Here is a 15,774-nt window from a genome sequence, read left to right on the forward strand (position 1 = left end):
ACAATGCTTGTGTGCACATGCATAGCCCAGAGGTGTGTGTGTGTGTGTGTGTGTGTGTGTGTGTGTGTGTGCTGGAGGTTGAGGGTAGAGGGTAGAGTGCAGATGAAGCTTGGATGCAAAGCCTACAGTGTCCACAAGTATGCCCATGAGGCTTCTGCTGTGAGAGACAGAGGCAAAGATGGGAATTCTCGTGTGGAATTCCAAGGAGTCTGAGAATTTAAAATTTTCAAGTTCTGATCTTCTAGGTGGTTGCAAAGTTGTATGTGTTAATGTTGGAGCATAAGTCATATTTTAACAGCATGTTTTTAGTATTTAAACATGATATGCAAACTTTCGTTTTCACCTTAGCTCTGGACCCCACAAATAGTAGGGACAGAACAACCTGATATCACAGGGTCAAGGACTGAACAAATGAGGCCATACTTACTGGATCAAAATGAATTTTTTTTTAATTGTACTTCAGGGCAACAAGTCAACAGCTGCAGGAAAACAAAACCAGGTCCAATCCATGATTTAAGAGGAAGTCAGGAAAGGCTTGGAAGAGAGATCCAAAGGCCAGCCTGGCAATGGGAATCCCACATTAGAATTCCTGGGAGAGAGCAGGCCCCAGGCAGCAAGGTCACCTTGCCTGCTTCTCTGTAAGCTAATCCTGGAAACAAAAGGAAAAATATTTCAAAGCCCAACTCAGTAAACTGAGGCCTAAGTCAAGTTACGAAACAATGGATGCTCAGAATTGGAAGGCTGCATCCTTCTTGGATTCAGGAGTTATCTAATCAGGAGTTTTCAAATGGTTCTAGGCCCTTTGCCAGGATAGTAGAGCCAGTCCTTTTTAGTTGTCTGTCTGCAGTGAGCCCCAGCGCCCTGCTACTCCACCCTCTGCCCTAGAACCAATGTATCACAGCATAACTGGTTGGTCAGCAACAGCCTTCATCTGCACAGGAGGATATACAATGCACCTAGGGAGCTGGGGGCCCAGGGATGGAGCAGCAGCAAAGCCACCGACCTTCAAGGTAATAGGGAGACTTGGGTAAAGGCGTATCAGTGATGACCATGGGAGCTCACAAATGTCTAGACTAAGTAAGATCAACTGTGGGTGGGGGAAAAAGAGCATCAGGTAGTGATTGAGATGGAAATTGTCATCAGTCAAGTGAATTGAGGGCACAGAGTCAGATTTATTGTGATTTAGAAAATTAAGACAGGCTGATGATTTTGTAACCAAGAATTGTGGTGGAGTCAATATTTATCCCTAATATATATGTAATGAAAGTCCTTAGCTCATACTATGCTCAATACATGGTAGCCAAAATTTATCAATATTATTATTATCACTTTAAAAGTCTACGGAAAACCTATGAAAAGGGCAGAACCAGCCTAATCACTAAGAAAACATGGCAGAAGAGCCAAAGGAGCATGAGAAAGGATTAGCCCAAATATGTGAAGATGATCTCCCCTGGTCTCCTGTGCCCTGTTCTGCCCATCTCTCTGCCCACTCCCAGCTCCAGCCTGGACTGTTACCTTCACAGGGAGCCAAGGCTTCTCTTGACTGCTTGGACAAGGGGGTAAGGGCCCTGGTTGCAGGATTTGCCAGTGAAGTCATCCATGTCAATAGACCAGATCATGGCTCCTCCCAGGTTTAAATTCTTTAAGAACCGAACCTACGGGAGGCACAGGACACATAGAGATTAGACGTGACCCCTAAATGCCCACAACCATATCAGGTTCAGATGAGGGTCTCAGCTTAGAATACAGTGGTAGACTAACTGGTTTTCTGGAGTTAGAGACTCCCTAAGCGGTAAGATTGCTGAGGGAGAGAGAGCCACCAAGTCAGCATTAGCCACCTCTCATTCTGACTTGAGTCACCACACTCAAGGTTCGGCATTCTTGGAGGCTGAGAAAACTCTCCATAATAAGGGAAGAAACTAGGAAGCCTTTAACAAGACAAGTGGCCAGGATTGTCAATTACACTCAAGCCTCCTTTTTGCCCTAACCCTGAAAGGAACGCAAATGTCTTACCAAGGTCTAAGAACTGGTAGGCTCAGGAATCTGGAGCCTCCTAGCTAGGTAATCCATGAGAAGGACTAAACAGTTTGTCCTGAGATAATTAACAAAGTAGATTACCTATACAGGCACCAATGTCTCCTTTATTTCCTCTCCCTTCTCCTTGCCTTTCTCTTCTCTCCACTCCTCACTTATCAGAATAAACTTACTTGTTCTCAACTCTTTTTTGTGTCCTTTCCAACTTGTCTACCTGTACCACAGCTGCTCACAGGTATGACACAGAGTCACTACTAGACTTAAGCTATAGAGACTGCTGGATCCCATCCTAGAGTCTGGGGCCTCAGAAGCTTCTTTCTTTCAACATAGAGTATTCAGGCATTTTACTACATATCCCCATTCCCCATCTAAAGGAGCATCTGCCTGTTCCAGATCCTGTTGCCCACCTACCTTGGTCTCCATACTCTCCACATCATCATAGCCCACCCACTGGTTCCCCTTGACTGCGTAGGGAACCTGCTGATCCTGGAGCCTTGTGATCTTGGCTCCTTTCAGAAATTGGCAGATCTGGCAGGGGAAAGGGAAACGAGAGGGTCAGTAATGGGTTATTCTTGAAACTTGGTGGGGGTAGACAGGACAGTGAGCCACTAGGGACTTGGGGAAAATATCAGAACCTTTATCCCAAGGATCAGACAATGAGAGAAATGACCACATATATCATATGAAGTGGGTGGCCCAAGGTGAACCACTGGGAAGTGTCTGTGCTAAAGTCTCATCAGGAGGAGACACAGCAGCTAGACATCAGAGAATACTTGAGTTCCAGATCAGACCCCAGCACCGACCAATAAATCTTCCAATTTCTTCATTTGCAAAATGGAAATAATTATAATAATGCTTTCAACATATCTACCTTCCAGTGTTGTTGTTAGGATCAGATGACCTAATACACATTAAAAAAATTTTTGGAAAACAGTAAAGTGCTTTACAAATGTGAAGTATTATCCTGACCATCACCACTATTCCTCACCTTGTAGCATCTCCACTTAAATCTCATTACTCCCCCTCTGTCTCCTCCCATCCCCAATATGCCCTGTCCTGGGGCTCCCCTTCGGTCATTAGCTACATTCTTTCTGTTAGCATAAGGAAGAGCTCTAAAAAAGATAAATCTTCAATTAAAAAATGCATTTCAACATCACATAGAAAATCCCTTTTGGATTACTCTTTTTGGATGAACTACATTCACACTTACTACAATGAGGGCAGAAAATGAAAGTTGAATATTTAAGCAAATATCAACCTGTCAAAGTTATAGTGGCCTAGATTCATTATGAACTGAACAATCAAATCAAACTTTCCATGAGATGGAAAGTGCATATCTAGTGGGTGGTTGATATTATAACCCTACCAGTAGATTCTGAGCAATGACCTCTCTTCTCCCTTAAATTAAGAGTGTTATTGCTGTCAACCTAGAACTACCCAAGGATGGGTCAGCCTCTCTCCCACTCCTATCTGTCAGGCACCCTGAGATTCATTGAGGACTCTCACGATGACCCATGTCCCATTCCTGTTGCCTGTTGAATTGATGATATGTCAATCATTCCTATGTGTAAGGTGAAAGGAAAAATTGAGCATTACACCGAATGGGTACCTTGGTGGGTGCCAACTCATTCAGCATGGGCCCATGGCATGTCCACGCTCACAATGAGAGGTCAGGCTGGGACTCCAAAGATAGACCAGGATATAGAATGATATATTTTTTCTCTACCTGATCAAATTTCTACTCATCCTTCAAGGCCCAGCATAAACTTCTCCTCTTCCGTGGAGCCTCCCCCAGTCACATATCTCTGATCTCATGTCACTCTACACCATTCATTAGTCATTGAATCCCATATTGTTTTATAATACCTCTCTGATTTTATTAAATATTATAGTTATCTTGTTTTTGAACTCTTGTTTAACTAGTTACGTCTGTATTCTACATTCTTTTCACCTTGACAATAACCCCTTTAGAGATAAAGATGGATAATTACTTATTTCTAGCTTTCACAGTACCCAGTGTTTGGGATATGAGAGTGTCCACAGAGTTTCTGTTGGTTGACCTATTGTTAGATTTATATCTTCCCCTGTGCTTTTTAAATAAATTTTACCAGATTGGAGGGCAGAGAGAAATGATGGTATAATTAACTGAACAATTTTGTTATCCCTATGATCCATCTGACTTCTGCACAGAATTGGACACATTTGACCACTCCCTCCTTTTTGAAACACCCACTTCTCTAAGGTCTTTGGCACAGATCTGTATGGGTTCCTTCTAACCCTCTTGTAGTTCCTTGTCAGTTACCTTAACATGTTCTCCTTCCTCTGCACGTCCCTCAGGTGTAGGAGGTTCTTGGGTTTGGCTTGGGCCTCATGCGCTTCTCATTGTGTGATTTGGCTTCAGGTACCATCTTTATGCTGATATTTTTGAATTTACCTCTCTAGTGCAGACTGGTCTGCTGTGATCCAAACCCATATATTCAACGACTCACTTGTTATCTGTATGTCCCACAGGCTCCTCACACTGAGAACATCCAAAACTGATCTCATGAGCAGGACCAATGTCCACTCTGTTCTCCCTCCAGTCTTTCTTATCTCCTGTAAATGGCATTGCCATCCACTTAGCTGCTCAAATCAAGAACTTGGGGTAGTCTTCCTTTTTCAATTTCTCATATCCTCCTCTACCTATCCCCATTCCTGGCTAGCTCCATCTCATCTTCAGAGTTCAGCTTATTTCACTTCCTCCAGGAAGCATTCCCTGACCCTCTCCCAAACCAGAGTTGGGAGCTCCCTTCACATGCTCAGTAGTACTGTGAACTTTCCCCTTCACAACACTCAGAATGCTTTACTGTGCTGTCAGGTTGAAGCTGGAATATCTACCCAGACATGGCAGGGAGCTGAGGGTACAGGTGGTTTCCAGGTACCTCATAATAGGCCAGGAAGCCTGAAGACTCTGTGATGGGTCCAGCAGCTCCAGGGCCAGAGGCAGGGGCCCCCACGGTGGTTTCTGCAGTGGCCAGTGTGAAGGAGTGCCCATATGTGGGGATGCCCATGACCACCTTCTCTGAAGGCATTCCCTTGTGTATCCAGTACCCCACAGCATATTCCTAGAATGGGAAGAGAGATGGAGGCTCAGAGTGGGGAAAGAAAGGTGTCAGGCCTTTTTTAGCCTCTATCCCAAACTTCACAGAGGTGACTGCTTGGTTTCTTTTCTACATCTGAGTGTGAACAGACCAGATCTCCCCAGTACAAGAGTGCTTGTTCTAATGCACATATGCTCTTTAGCAGCAAGAGGCTTATGCAGCTTTTTCTAATTTCTGAAAGGAACTAGACGGTGGATCACAAAAGAAATCAGTCAAGAAACCTAGAAAACATGAAATCAAGGTTGTCACCATCTTCCTTTCCCTTTTGAGTCAACACAAAATCCCTATGGAATTTGTCTACACAACGGCTCATTGTGAATACTGACAAAGGTGGCTGTCAGATTCCTGGTCCATGAGGCCTCACAATGACCTTGAACCCAATGGGATATGTCAATGTAAAGAGTCAAACTCTATAAAATATTGGAAGAGATTTATTCTGAGCCAAATGTGAGTGACAAATGGCCCGTGACACAGCTCTCAGGAGATCCTGAGGATATGTGCCCACAGTGGTCAGGTTACAGCTTGATTTCATACATTTCAAGGAAACATAAGACATCAATAAATATATGTAAGATGTACATTGGTTCACTCCAGAAATGCAGGACAACTAGAAGCTGCAGCTTCCAGGTCATAGGTGAATTCAAAGATCTTTTGATTAGCAATTGGTTGAAAGAGTTATTATCTAAAGGCCTGGAGTCAATAGAAAGGAATGTCTGGGTTATGATAAGTGGTGTAGAGACCAAGGTTTTATCATGCAGATAAAGCCTCCAGGTAGCAGGCTTCCAAAAGATTAGATTGTAAATGTTTCTCAGCAGACTTAGAAAGTCTGCTCTATCAGTCTTAAGGTGTCTGTGTTGATGTTAGTGCTGGTCAGCTGTGAGGCATGTCTGACGCCCAACTTCCCATCATGACCTGACTTAATTTTTCAGATTAACTTTGAATGCCCTTGGCCAAGAGGAGGGATTTGTTCAGATGTTTGGGGGGCTTAGAATTTAATTTTGGTTTACAGATAGATTGGGAGGTAAGAGGCTAATTTTGGCTTTCCTGCTCTCAGAACAAAATAAAGGGTTAGAGAAGACAAAGATCGTCTCCTCATCTTTAAAGATAACTGACAGAGAGGAAGGAGTGAAGGAGGCTGATGTGACTTAGCCACATGAAGGCCTAGAAAACCCCAACCAGAAATCATATCTAGCTCTGGACTGATCCATTTTGTAACTTTGAATACGAAGGCCTGGAAACATGCAACACAGATATTTTTTTCTCCCAGAATTTTAGGAATATACATCCATATATATGAAACAGCCTTTGCAAAAATTGTAACTGAGAAAACTGTGACAGTGAAAGAGATCTGAGCTAACTGACTCCATCTTGCTTCTAACCTTCAAGCTGTCCTTGTTCATTCCCGGGTGTAAGCCAACTCAATTTGAGAGGAATTTAGTCTATAGTTTAGCTTTCAAACAAAGATGATTAACAGCCTTTTTTGGAAACAAATTCTCTCCTTGCCTAGACACCAGTCTGCTTTTGTAGAACTAACAAATTAGCCATGAGATTAGAAGTTATGGTTTAGGAGTCATGCGGCCAAAGGCTGCAAGATTCCAAGCCTCACCAAATTGCAGCTGGGAATAGCATCACTGTTGCAAAACCTCAGAACAGTGCTTGAGATGTTTTGCAGATCTTGCATTCTGATGCACCAGCTGACACCACCCAGACCCAGGAATCTGGCTCAACCAGTTCTGTGACCCCAACCAACAACAAAAGACAGCAAGAAAAACCCACTTTGAACCCTTATGATTTCATCTTCAACCTGATCAATCAGCACTCCCCACTTTCTGACCCCCCATCCACAAAATTATCCTTAAAAACCCTGGTCCCTGCATTTCCAGGGAGACGGATTTGAGTAATAATAAAATTCCAGTCTCCCATACAGCCGATTCTGCATGACTTAAACTCTTTCTCTATTGCAATTCCCCTATCTTGATAAATCAGTGGGCAAGGAAAACTCATTGGCTGGATATGTTATGTTCCAGAACAACATCAACAACATTATTACATTACTATTTTTTTTTTACTTTTCATTTCCCACCACCAGGACCTTCACATCACACGACCTTGAAGAGTCAATGGAATCTGACTAACTTCTGTTTCATCATCTGTGAAGTGGGAGTAACACTTCCTACCCAGCTGACCTCATGGGATTGTTTTAAAGATAGAATTAAATAGGGAATGTAGATGGACACAGGATGGTACAAGTTCTGTTCACCTGTGTAGATGCCAAGAAATGTACCAAAGATGGAGAATCCAGAGAAGACTGGGATATGGGACACTGAGCCAGAGACAGAGCTTAGGGCACTTCAGCTATCAGCACTTCTGACATTTTCCAGGTGACATTTTATTGGTGCCTGGTCAAAGCACTTCTCCTGCACTCACTTGCTCTTGGGACTACCCAATTCCCTCTTGGGCTCATAGCTCTTCCTCAGTTCAAGACAGAAGTAACTCTAGACATGCTGGACTCTCCCCGGCCCCACTGCCACAGCCAGTACCCCTGCAGTTCCACTGGCCTACTCACCACATTGTAGTAGGAGCTTGGCCCTCTGTCCTGCCACCCCTTGCTCAGAGGGCTGTTGTGGCCAGTGATAAGGGGCTTTTCCCAAGACCCATGGAAGTCAAAGGACAGGAGGTTGATGAAATCCAGATCTCTAAAGTGCCAAAAGCAAAGGGAGAGATTTTGTGATGAGCAGTGGTAGAAACAATTGTTAAGTAATTGTTTTGGCTTTGAATGATGCTGCTAGAAGGATTGAAAGTCTCTGTAAAGAAGTTGTTCCTGGCTGAATGATGCAGGGTTAGGACAGCGACCTTCCCTCTCCTCCTTTTCCCCTCATCCCTCAAACATGCGATGCATCATTTGCATGGACCAAATTGGAAGCAGAAGGATGGAAAGTTGCTCTGATGTACTCACTTTGCCAGTTTCTCAACTTGATAGCTGTTATCAATCATTTGCCTCCCGGCAGATACACCTGCAGTCAAGAGAAGCCTTTCCTTGGTGGATTTTGTGAAGTCCTTCTGAAAGGCTTCTGCTAACTCCTAGGAAAAACAAGGAAACAAGGTGTTAGAATCCCCTTCCCAGAATACAGCGCTAAGCTTCTTGCCTGGGATCTATGAGGTTTAGAACCACATTAGATGGAAAAGATCAACCGTTTCCTCTCCATCCCATATGGGGATGCCTTGTGCCTGTATCTGCTCAGGAAGTTTCCACATTAGGCAGGAGGACCCCAACCTCACTGTACCCAGGAAATAACCATCTTGGTTTCTACCTGACAGATTTTCGGATGTATCTGATAGATCTTCTATGAGGCTACCTCACTACCCAGGAAATCCTATGGCTACACACTCTTTTATATGGATGTTGCTTTATTTTGATGTTCTTCATCAAAAAGAAGAACATCAAAATAAATGAACAAGGGGGCTCCATTGTTTCATATTGTTCCTCCCTTAAAATAGGAACAGGGGCTTTTCTGTCATTAGTGGGGGCTTCAGAAAGCCTGGGGCTGTGTCTTCCCACCACACTCAATCTCTTCCCTTTTGTCTCCCATTGTGGCTGTGGATTCTGGATGTCAGAGTACTGAGTACACCATGGCATCTGACTTACATGAATCAGCAGAGTGAAATGAGTGTTTTCTTTCTGATCTGGGTAGATCCAGCTTACATCCAGTCCATCAAAGTTATGGTTCCTCAGAAACAGGATTACGGAGTTAACGAATTCCAAGCGTGATGTAGAAGAATCCACCATGGGGTGGAACCTGGAAAGAAGCAATACAAGTGTCTTTTTGGAAAGAACAAGTAACATCTGTAGTGTAACACATTTTTCACAGAAATCCTGAGCAGTCTTCTCTTTCCCAATATTCACTTACAATTTGTCTATTCTAATGCTTTCCCTTTTTGGAACAGATGAGAGAAGAAGGACTGTTGGTCCAGAATATTGATCCGGCCAGGTAGAGGAAGACTGGGTTCTCTGCACATCTTCCTGAGGGTAACGGAGCTGCCTTTGACAAAGACTCTTGCCTTGACCAAACTCTAGGTAGGCTTCTCTGAGCCCTCTTCTCGACTGGACCTCAACCTTGGGCTTCTGTGTCTGTCTTTGCCGTGTCTGATTCTAGCAAAAGTCCTGCTAGGTCAGTTTAGCGAGAAACCCCCACCCCTGTACCTGATCACTCACCCCGTGCCATCCCTCAGGTGATAGCTCATCACTCTGGCATCCTTTGGCAGGACAGGAATCCTGTTGAATCAGTTTAGCAAGAATCCCCCAGCTCTGATGTTTCCTCTTTAAGATTTTCCATCCACTGATTTCCCCCAGTGTGCTCTTTGGCTGTATTTCCTCACTTGCCTTTGCTGCCTTTGGAATAGAACCCAGTACCATACTTAGGTCTTTTTCCCCCATTGCAATATTTCCTGAATAAAATCTGTTTTACTGCTTAAATGCTATCCAGCTTTGGTTTTCTTCAACACTTTATACCCTTGGAAAAGCAGTTTGCAATGTGGTGGGCTTAGGATCAGGAGAGCTAGATTCAAGTCCCAGGTCAGAGTACTTTCTGATGGCCACTTTGTCGTTAACTCGCTCTCAGGGTTCCAGTCTGGCCACCTCTAAATTGGGACTGAGGGTATTAATCCTGCTTCATGTGCCTCAAGGGTGTAACATTTAGGGAAGTTCCAAGAAGAAGGACTGGACTCCAGTGAATTCATGGTCCCCAAACAAGCATCCCAGTCACAAATAGGCAATGCAGATCTCCCCATCCCCAGGATTTCTGATGAAAACAGGACTTGAAATTAGCAGCTCCTCAAGGGCTTCATCTGAACTAGAATTCTGAAGCCATGAAATTGATTCTCAGATGCCCACACCAAGGGCACCAATAGCATTTAAAACCCAAAGCTGTAGATGAGATACTGGTGTTTTCCTGGGGACATAAACTTAAAGTTGTGTCACTTTTCACCTCTTACAATACCTCCCACCCCCAGGCTTTCTTAGAGCCTTGAATTAATTTTGTTTTATTCAATATTAAATTGAGATTTTGATTCCTGCATGTATCTCATCTTCGAAGTGGAAGAGATAGCAAGAAACTGGCCTGGTATCAGGAAACCGTGGTGGAAAAAGTTTTCTAGCTTTTCTCTTGCATTTGAAAGTGCTTACAATAATTAGAAAGCCATTGCACCTGAGCCTCTGGGCAGATGCCTCCAATTTTAGGAGACATGCCCATTCAATAGAAATTTACTAATTTGCTCCTTAGAAGCAAGTTTGTGTGTTACACATATGTAATTATTCTGCACAGCACCTGGCACAAAGTCTGTCATTTACCTAATAATAACAACAATAATCATATAACAATGATTACCGCAACCATTGAGCCCTTATTGCACATGGGCACTATGCTAGACAGTTTGCTTGCATTGCCTGCCTCTACAACATCACCCTGAGGTAAATTCTGTTATTATTCTTATTGTATAGTTAAAGAAAACTGCGGCATGCAGACGTTAAAGAACTTGACAGAAGTCACACAGCTTGCATGCGTCTAAAGGGAAATCCAAACCAAATACATCTATCTCCAAAGTTCTACTTTTAACCACTAAACTGGTAAGCAATTATTTACTGGATGAATGAATGAATGAATGCAAGAATGAATGAATAAATGAAGACATTTTTATTTGTATCAACACCTAAGCAAGTATTAGGAAAGGAAGAGAATTTGAGAATTAGACGGATGGGTGCCATGGAAGCCCATTCATATTGAAGGGTGTTCATGGAGGGGTTAACACAGAACCAAAAAAGTTAGGTAGCCTGATCTTTCTTACTTCTTTCTGTGTGCAGAAATCTCCATAGGTCTTCTAACACTACTTCTTCCCTCTGCCTACTCTGGCTGTAACAGTACTGACAGGTTTCACGAGTTGTACTATCAGACTTCTGTAAAAACTCCAAGACTCTCCTAGCCGAGTTTAAGATCTCTGGACTTTTTAAGATGTTAACACTTTAAATAATAAAGCAGAAGAAATGCAAAATTAAATAAACTGTAGTTGAAGATTGAAAAAAATGTGATATTTATCCTTATGTATTTTCATTTAGCTCGTGATGTGAGTGGGATATCATTTTCATGTGAGTAGAAAATATTACTTCGAATATGTGCTTTGTATCAGTGGTTATTTTGGCTTTAAGCAAAGCAGAACCGATTGTCTCCTCTGCTGCTCTGATGGTGCTCAGACCATTTGGCTGCGGAGCCATGATCCCAGACATTGTAGTCCACTGACTGCTATGGTCCAAGGCGGGACTTCTAAGCGGAAGCAGCCCATCCAAACCATCTCAGGGTGTAAAGTCAAACTCTCAAGTAATTTAAAATAATTTGCACTTTCCTATTAAAACTATCTCTATAATCCATAAAGTGAAAAACATTCATGTAAATAATTAAGAATTTTCTGAGTATTGTTCACGGCCCACTTTCAAGCCTTGAGTGTCTGGGCTTGTATTAAGCTCCAGAAGAATTCCTTCAAAGACCCCAGGAAACCTAGTGCTGCGCCTCTTCTTGTGACAAAACTCAGATTAGTTTTGCCATCTGGCCAAGGGAAGACCTCTTAAAGCCTAGTTTAATATCTCTTCTCAGGAGGAAGAAAAGTGGTGATGATCAAAAATTACATCGGGAAATGAACAAAAAATAAAGATGTAATCTTACCCTTTGGAACCAAACAGGTATCCTCCAATGGACAAGAGAATTTTCAGTTTGGGATTCCTGAAGCAGAAGAATAAGATGATTATCTGTTCTCTGGCTGCCAGGGAAGCCTTTGTCTAAAGAACAGAGTTCTTAAGTGTAGAGAATATGGACACTTAGGGCCTGGCTGTTTGAACCAAAGCGAAGTCCAGTGAAGGGATGAAGCACTGGTGAGAACAGTCAGGATCAGAAATACACCCAGAGAAATACACAGGAATGAATGAATGAATGAATGAGACAGTAGGTCTTAGGCCCAGCTTAAGACCAGCTTCCCTCCTCTAAAATCCATGCAGGATGCTTCCACCCCCATCTTACTGACTTGGTTTTGAGACTGTTGATGGTCTGGTAGAGCATCACTTCACTCTTGTCCTTGATGATAACCATGTTGTTCTCGATGCTGGCGAATGAGTAGATGAGGTGAGAGCATAGGAAGGGGTTGACATTCTCAGGGGTGAATTTTCCTGGTTCCTGCCGGTCCTGGGACCAGTTGGTAAAGTAGCAAACCAGTTTGTAGGCAGATCCTGGAGTGGAGTGAAGAGAGCCAATGAGACTCTAGTGCTATTGCCTTAGAGCCCAGAAAGTCACAACTTCCTCCCCAAGACAGCCATTGCATCATTTGCTCATTCCACCAGAGCCTCTGAGGGCCATTCAGCCTGGGCCTTTAGTGCTGGCTCTTGAGTACCCAGACCCCAGTTAAGAAATACACTGAGCCTGGGCACAGTGGCTCACACCTGTTATCCCAGTATTTTGGGAGGCTGAGGCAGGAGGATTGCTTGAGCCCAGGAGTTTAAGACCAGCCCTGGCAGCATAGCAAAACCCCATCTCTAAAAAAAATTTAAAAATTAGCCGGGTGTAGTGGTGCATGCCTGTAGTCTCAGCTACTCAGGAGGCTGAGGTTGGAGGATTGCTTGAGCCTGGGAGGTCCAGGCTGCAGTGAGCCATGGTCACACCACTGCGCTCCGGCCTGGACCACACAGTGAGACCCTGTCTCAAAAAAATAAAAAAAAATAAATTGAGAGACAGAAATACCATCAACATATGAAACAGCCATGGAGCACTAAGATTCAGTGTGTATGGATGGATGGATGACACAGATCAGTAGAGAAACAGATAATACAAACATTGTGTATGTTTGTATTCACACACACACACACATATTGAGGCCAGGTATGGGGGAGGGGTGAGAGAGAGAGTGGCTCAAAAAAAACTAGAACAAGGGATACACAAAATGATACAGAGAACAAAAACTCTGTCATAAATATGTCAGTGGCAGAACCGGAGAGAGTAATCAAGAGAAAAAGCATGTACCAGAAAAAGAAACTGGACATCAAAAATGAAAGCACCCAAGCCAGGAGATCCAGGCTGTAGTGACTGACTACTTACCTCCCTGGAGAAGCAGCAAGACCACTACACCTGCAATAGATGGGTGGAAAGAGAAATCTGTTGAGCCAAACCTGGTTCTGCTGTACCAGATAATGGCAGTGAAAATGTGGGTGTGCTCACATACAAGATAGAGCCACACTTCATCTGGGCTCCCCAGCCACAGCTGTTGTGGTTTCTTTACAAGACCTTGAGGTTCCCCGGCCCTGGGGTGCCTTGTGTCTCTACATTCCCAGGCAGAAACATTTTCCAAGCTGGGAATTTATTTTTTCATTCATTTATCCAACAAAGTTCTATTGAATCTTATGCTCTGTGCTAAGCATTGCACTGGGGAAATCACAATGCAGTTAATGCCTTCCCTGCACTCAAGGAGCTCACAGTCTAGTCTGGAGCTGAATATAGGTAGGGTAACCATATAGTTTATTGTCCAATGCAAAGAGTGAAAAGGAGCATTATTAATAATTTCCCTGGGATGATAGCTTAACCAGAACTATCTCAGGCAAAATGAGATGGTCACCCTATGTAAAAACAATTAATTCTTACAACAAGGTAAGCAGTGTGAACTGGTCCTGGTGGTGCTTTAAGCTTACATGTTTGAGATTACGCCCAGTCTCTTCTCCATAGGACATCTACCCTTGGAAGACTGGTGAGATTATTCTATACTTAACACATCCTCCTAAAGGAAAGAAAGAGCAGACCCCTGGATCCTAGAAACTTTGCCCCACGGACAAGACTCCTGGAACTGCAATCCCCGCAGCCTGGGGATATTGTCCACTCCAAAACCCTTAGAAGTCCGAAAGTGAAGGAAAGGGGCAGCCAAAAAAGAGAGAAAACTTTCAATGACACAGCTGCTGGAGCTGATTCCTCCCCTGCAGAGCTTAGGGCTGGAAAACAGGCCTCTACTGTTCTCTCCTGATGATTCACATGTTTTTTTAGGCAGGGAAGTTAGGCCCCGGCTCTCCACACACTCACTATGTAAATGGTCAGAGAAATTCCGTTTGGCACATCCACTGTCAGGTCAGCCTCCAGGCCCTTCTCCAAAGTGTGGCCTCCCTACTCTCTACCCTGTCAAGGGTGGGTCCAGGGCTAAGCTGAGTTCAACAGGGAACCCAAAAGGCTCTTGCCAAGTGGGTGCTTCATGGCTTGAGAGGGTAAGACAAAGTGAAAGAGGTATGGACACAAAGAAGCGATTTCTTTCCTCCAGCAGACATATTCCCTACCCTCCCTTCGCCTCCTGGTAAACGTCCCTCATTCACTCATAGCCCTGTTTAGCCTCATCCCCACTCTCATCCCAATTCCTGGCCACCACAAAAGCCAGAGTTTTGGATCAGAACTTTAGAGTTGAAAGGGAGAATTCAGAAAACATTTAATTCAATAAATCATTCTGCAGATGAGAAATGTGAAACTCTCCAAAAGTTGTGAAATATAACCACAGCAGAGCCCATGAAAGATGTGACTCCCAATACAACGCTCATACACTAAGAGACTAAGAAAGCTTGGCCTCTCTCCTGTCTTAGCTCCAGTTCTAATGTGGACAAGAAGCACCTCTGTGCAAACTGAGAACATCCTGCCAGTTCAAAGGGCTCCAGCTACTGCTGCCTTCTTGCCCATTCAGGAAAGATCAGGTCCTTCCCCTGTGACAGTTGCATTGGCCTGAAATTTTTTGACACTAAGGTCAACAGAAAGACTGAAATCCCATGAAAGGAGGAAGATTACTTCTTCTACAGACCTGTTACCTCTTTCTTCCTCACCAACTTTTCTGCTGAATTACCAACCCCATGCTCACCTGCCCAGAGAGACTTCTGTTCCATGGTGGTTGCTCCCATATCCTCGACCAGCTTCTTCTGGGATGCACATTCTCTAGGTCTTTTATCCACTGAGGTTTCGACAGCCTGCCCTACATGAAAGAAGCAAGAAGTCCAGGGACTTCCCCTGGCAGACTTGTGAAACTTCTCGGAAACGAAGCCCAGATTTGAGCAATGCCAACTCTGACCTGCCAGAAATTAGTTGTTCTGAAGACAGCTGCTGAAGAGTCCTTTTCATCTAGTCTCACCTAAAAGGGACCCAGTCCTGGAGAAGGGAAGGAGGTGATGCTCAGGCTCTGTCTCCGGGTATCACTCTCAGCCCTGAATCTCCTTCCTCATCATCCCAGTCTGTTTCCTTCTCCTTTCCCCCACCTCTCTCTGTGCTCACACCACCTCTGGCCTGCGTATTTTTTTTTAGAAGCAGGGTCTTGCTCTTGCGCTATCACCCCAGCTGGAGTGCAGTGGCACAATCATGGCTCACTGCAGCCTCAACCTCCCAGACTCAAAGGATCTTCCCAGCTTAGCCTCCAGAGTAGCTGGAACCACAGGCATGCACCACTACACCTTGCTAATTAAAAAAAAAAAAAAAAATTTGTAGAGATAGGGTCTCACTACATTACTCAGGCTGGTCTTGAATTCCTGGGCTCAAGTGACCCTCCTGCCTTGGCC

The 15,774-nt window shown here is 43.9% G+C and overlaps 1 protein-coding gene across 1 annotated transcript; it reads right to left on the reverse strand.

The window, feature by feature from the left end:
• Positions 1–423: 423 nt before the first annotated feature.
• CHI3L2 (chitinase 3-like 2) lies at positions 424–15,189 on the reverse strand. Its single transcript, XM_011948039.1, has 11 exons — positions 15,087–15,189; positions 13,304–13,333; positions 12,240–12,441; positions 11,885–11,941; positions 8,821–8,971; positions 8,131–8,255; positions 7,741–7,870; positions 4,956–5,138; positions 2,446–2,562; positions 1,516–1,655; positions 424–649 (listed from the first exon to the last, which is right to left on the reverse strand). The coding sequence occupies exons 1-10, from the start codon at positions 15,124–15,126 to the stop codon at positions 1,518–1,520; spliced, it is 1,173 nt and encodes a 390-aa protein (XP_011803429.1). The 5' UTR covers positions 15,127–15,189; the 3' UTR covers positions 424–649; positions 1,516–1,517.
• Positions 15,190–15,774: the final 585 nt, after the last annotated feature.

The sequence above is a fragment of the Colobus angolensis genome, unplaced genomic scaffold (assembly GCF_000951035.1).
Source record: "Colobus angolensis palliatus isolate OR3802 unplaced genomic scaffold, Cang.pa_1.0 Scaffold273, whole genome shotgun sequence".
NCBI classification, from domain to species: Eukaryota; Metazoa; Chordata; class Mammalia; order Primates; family Cercopithecidae; genus Colobus; species Colobus angolensis.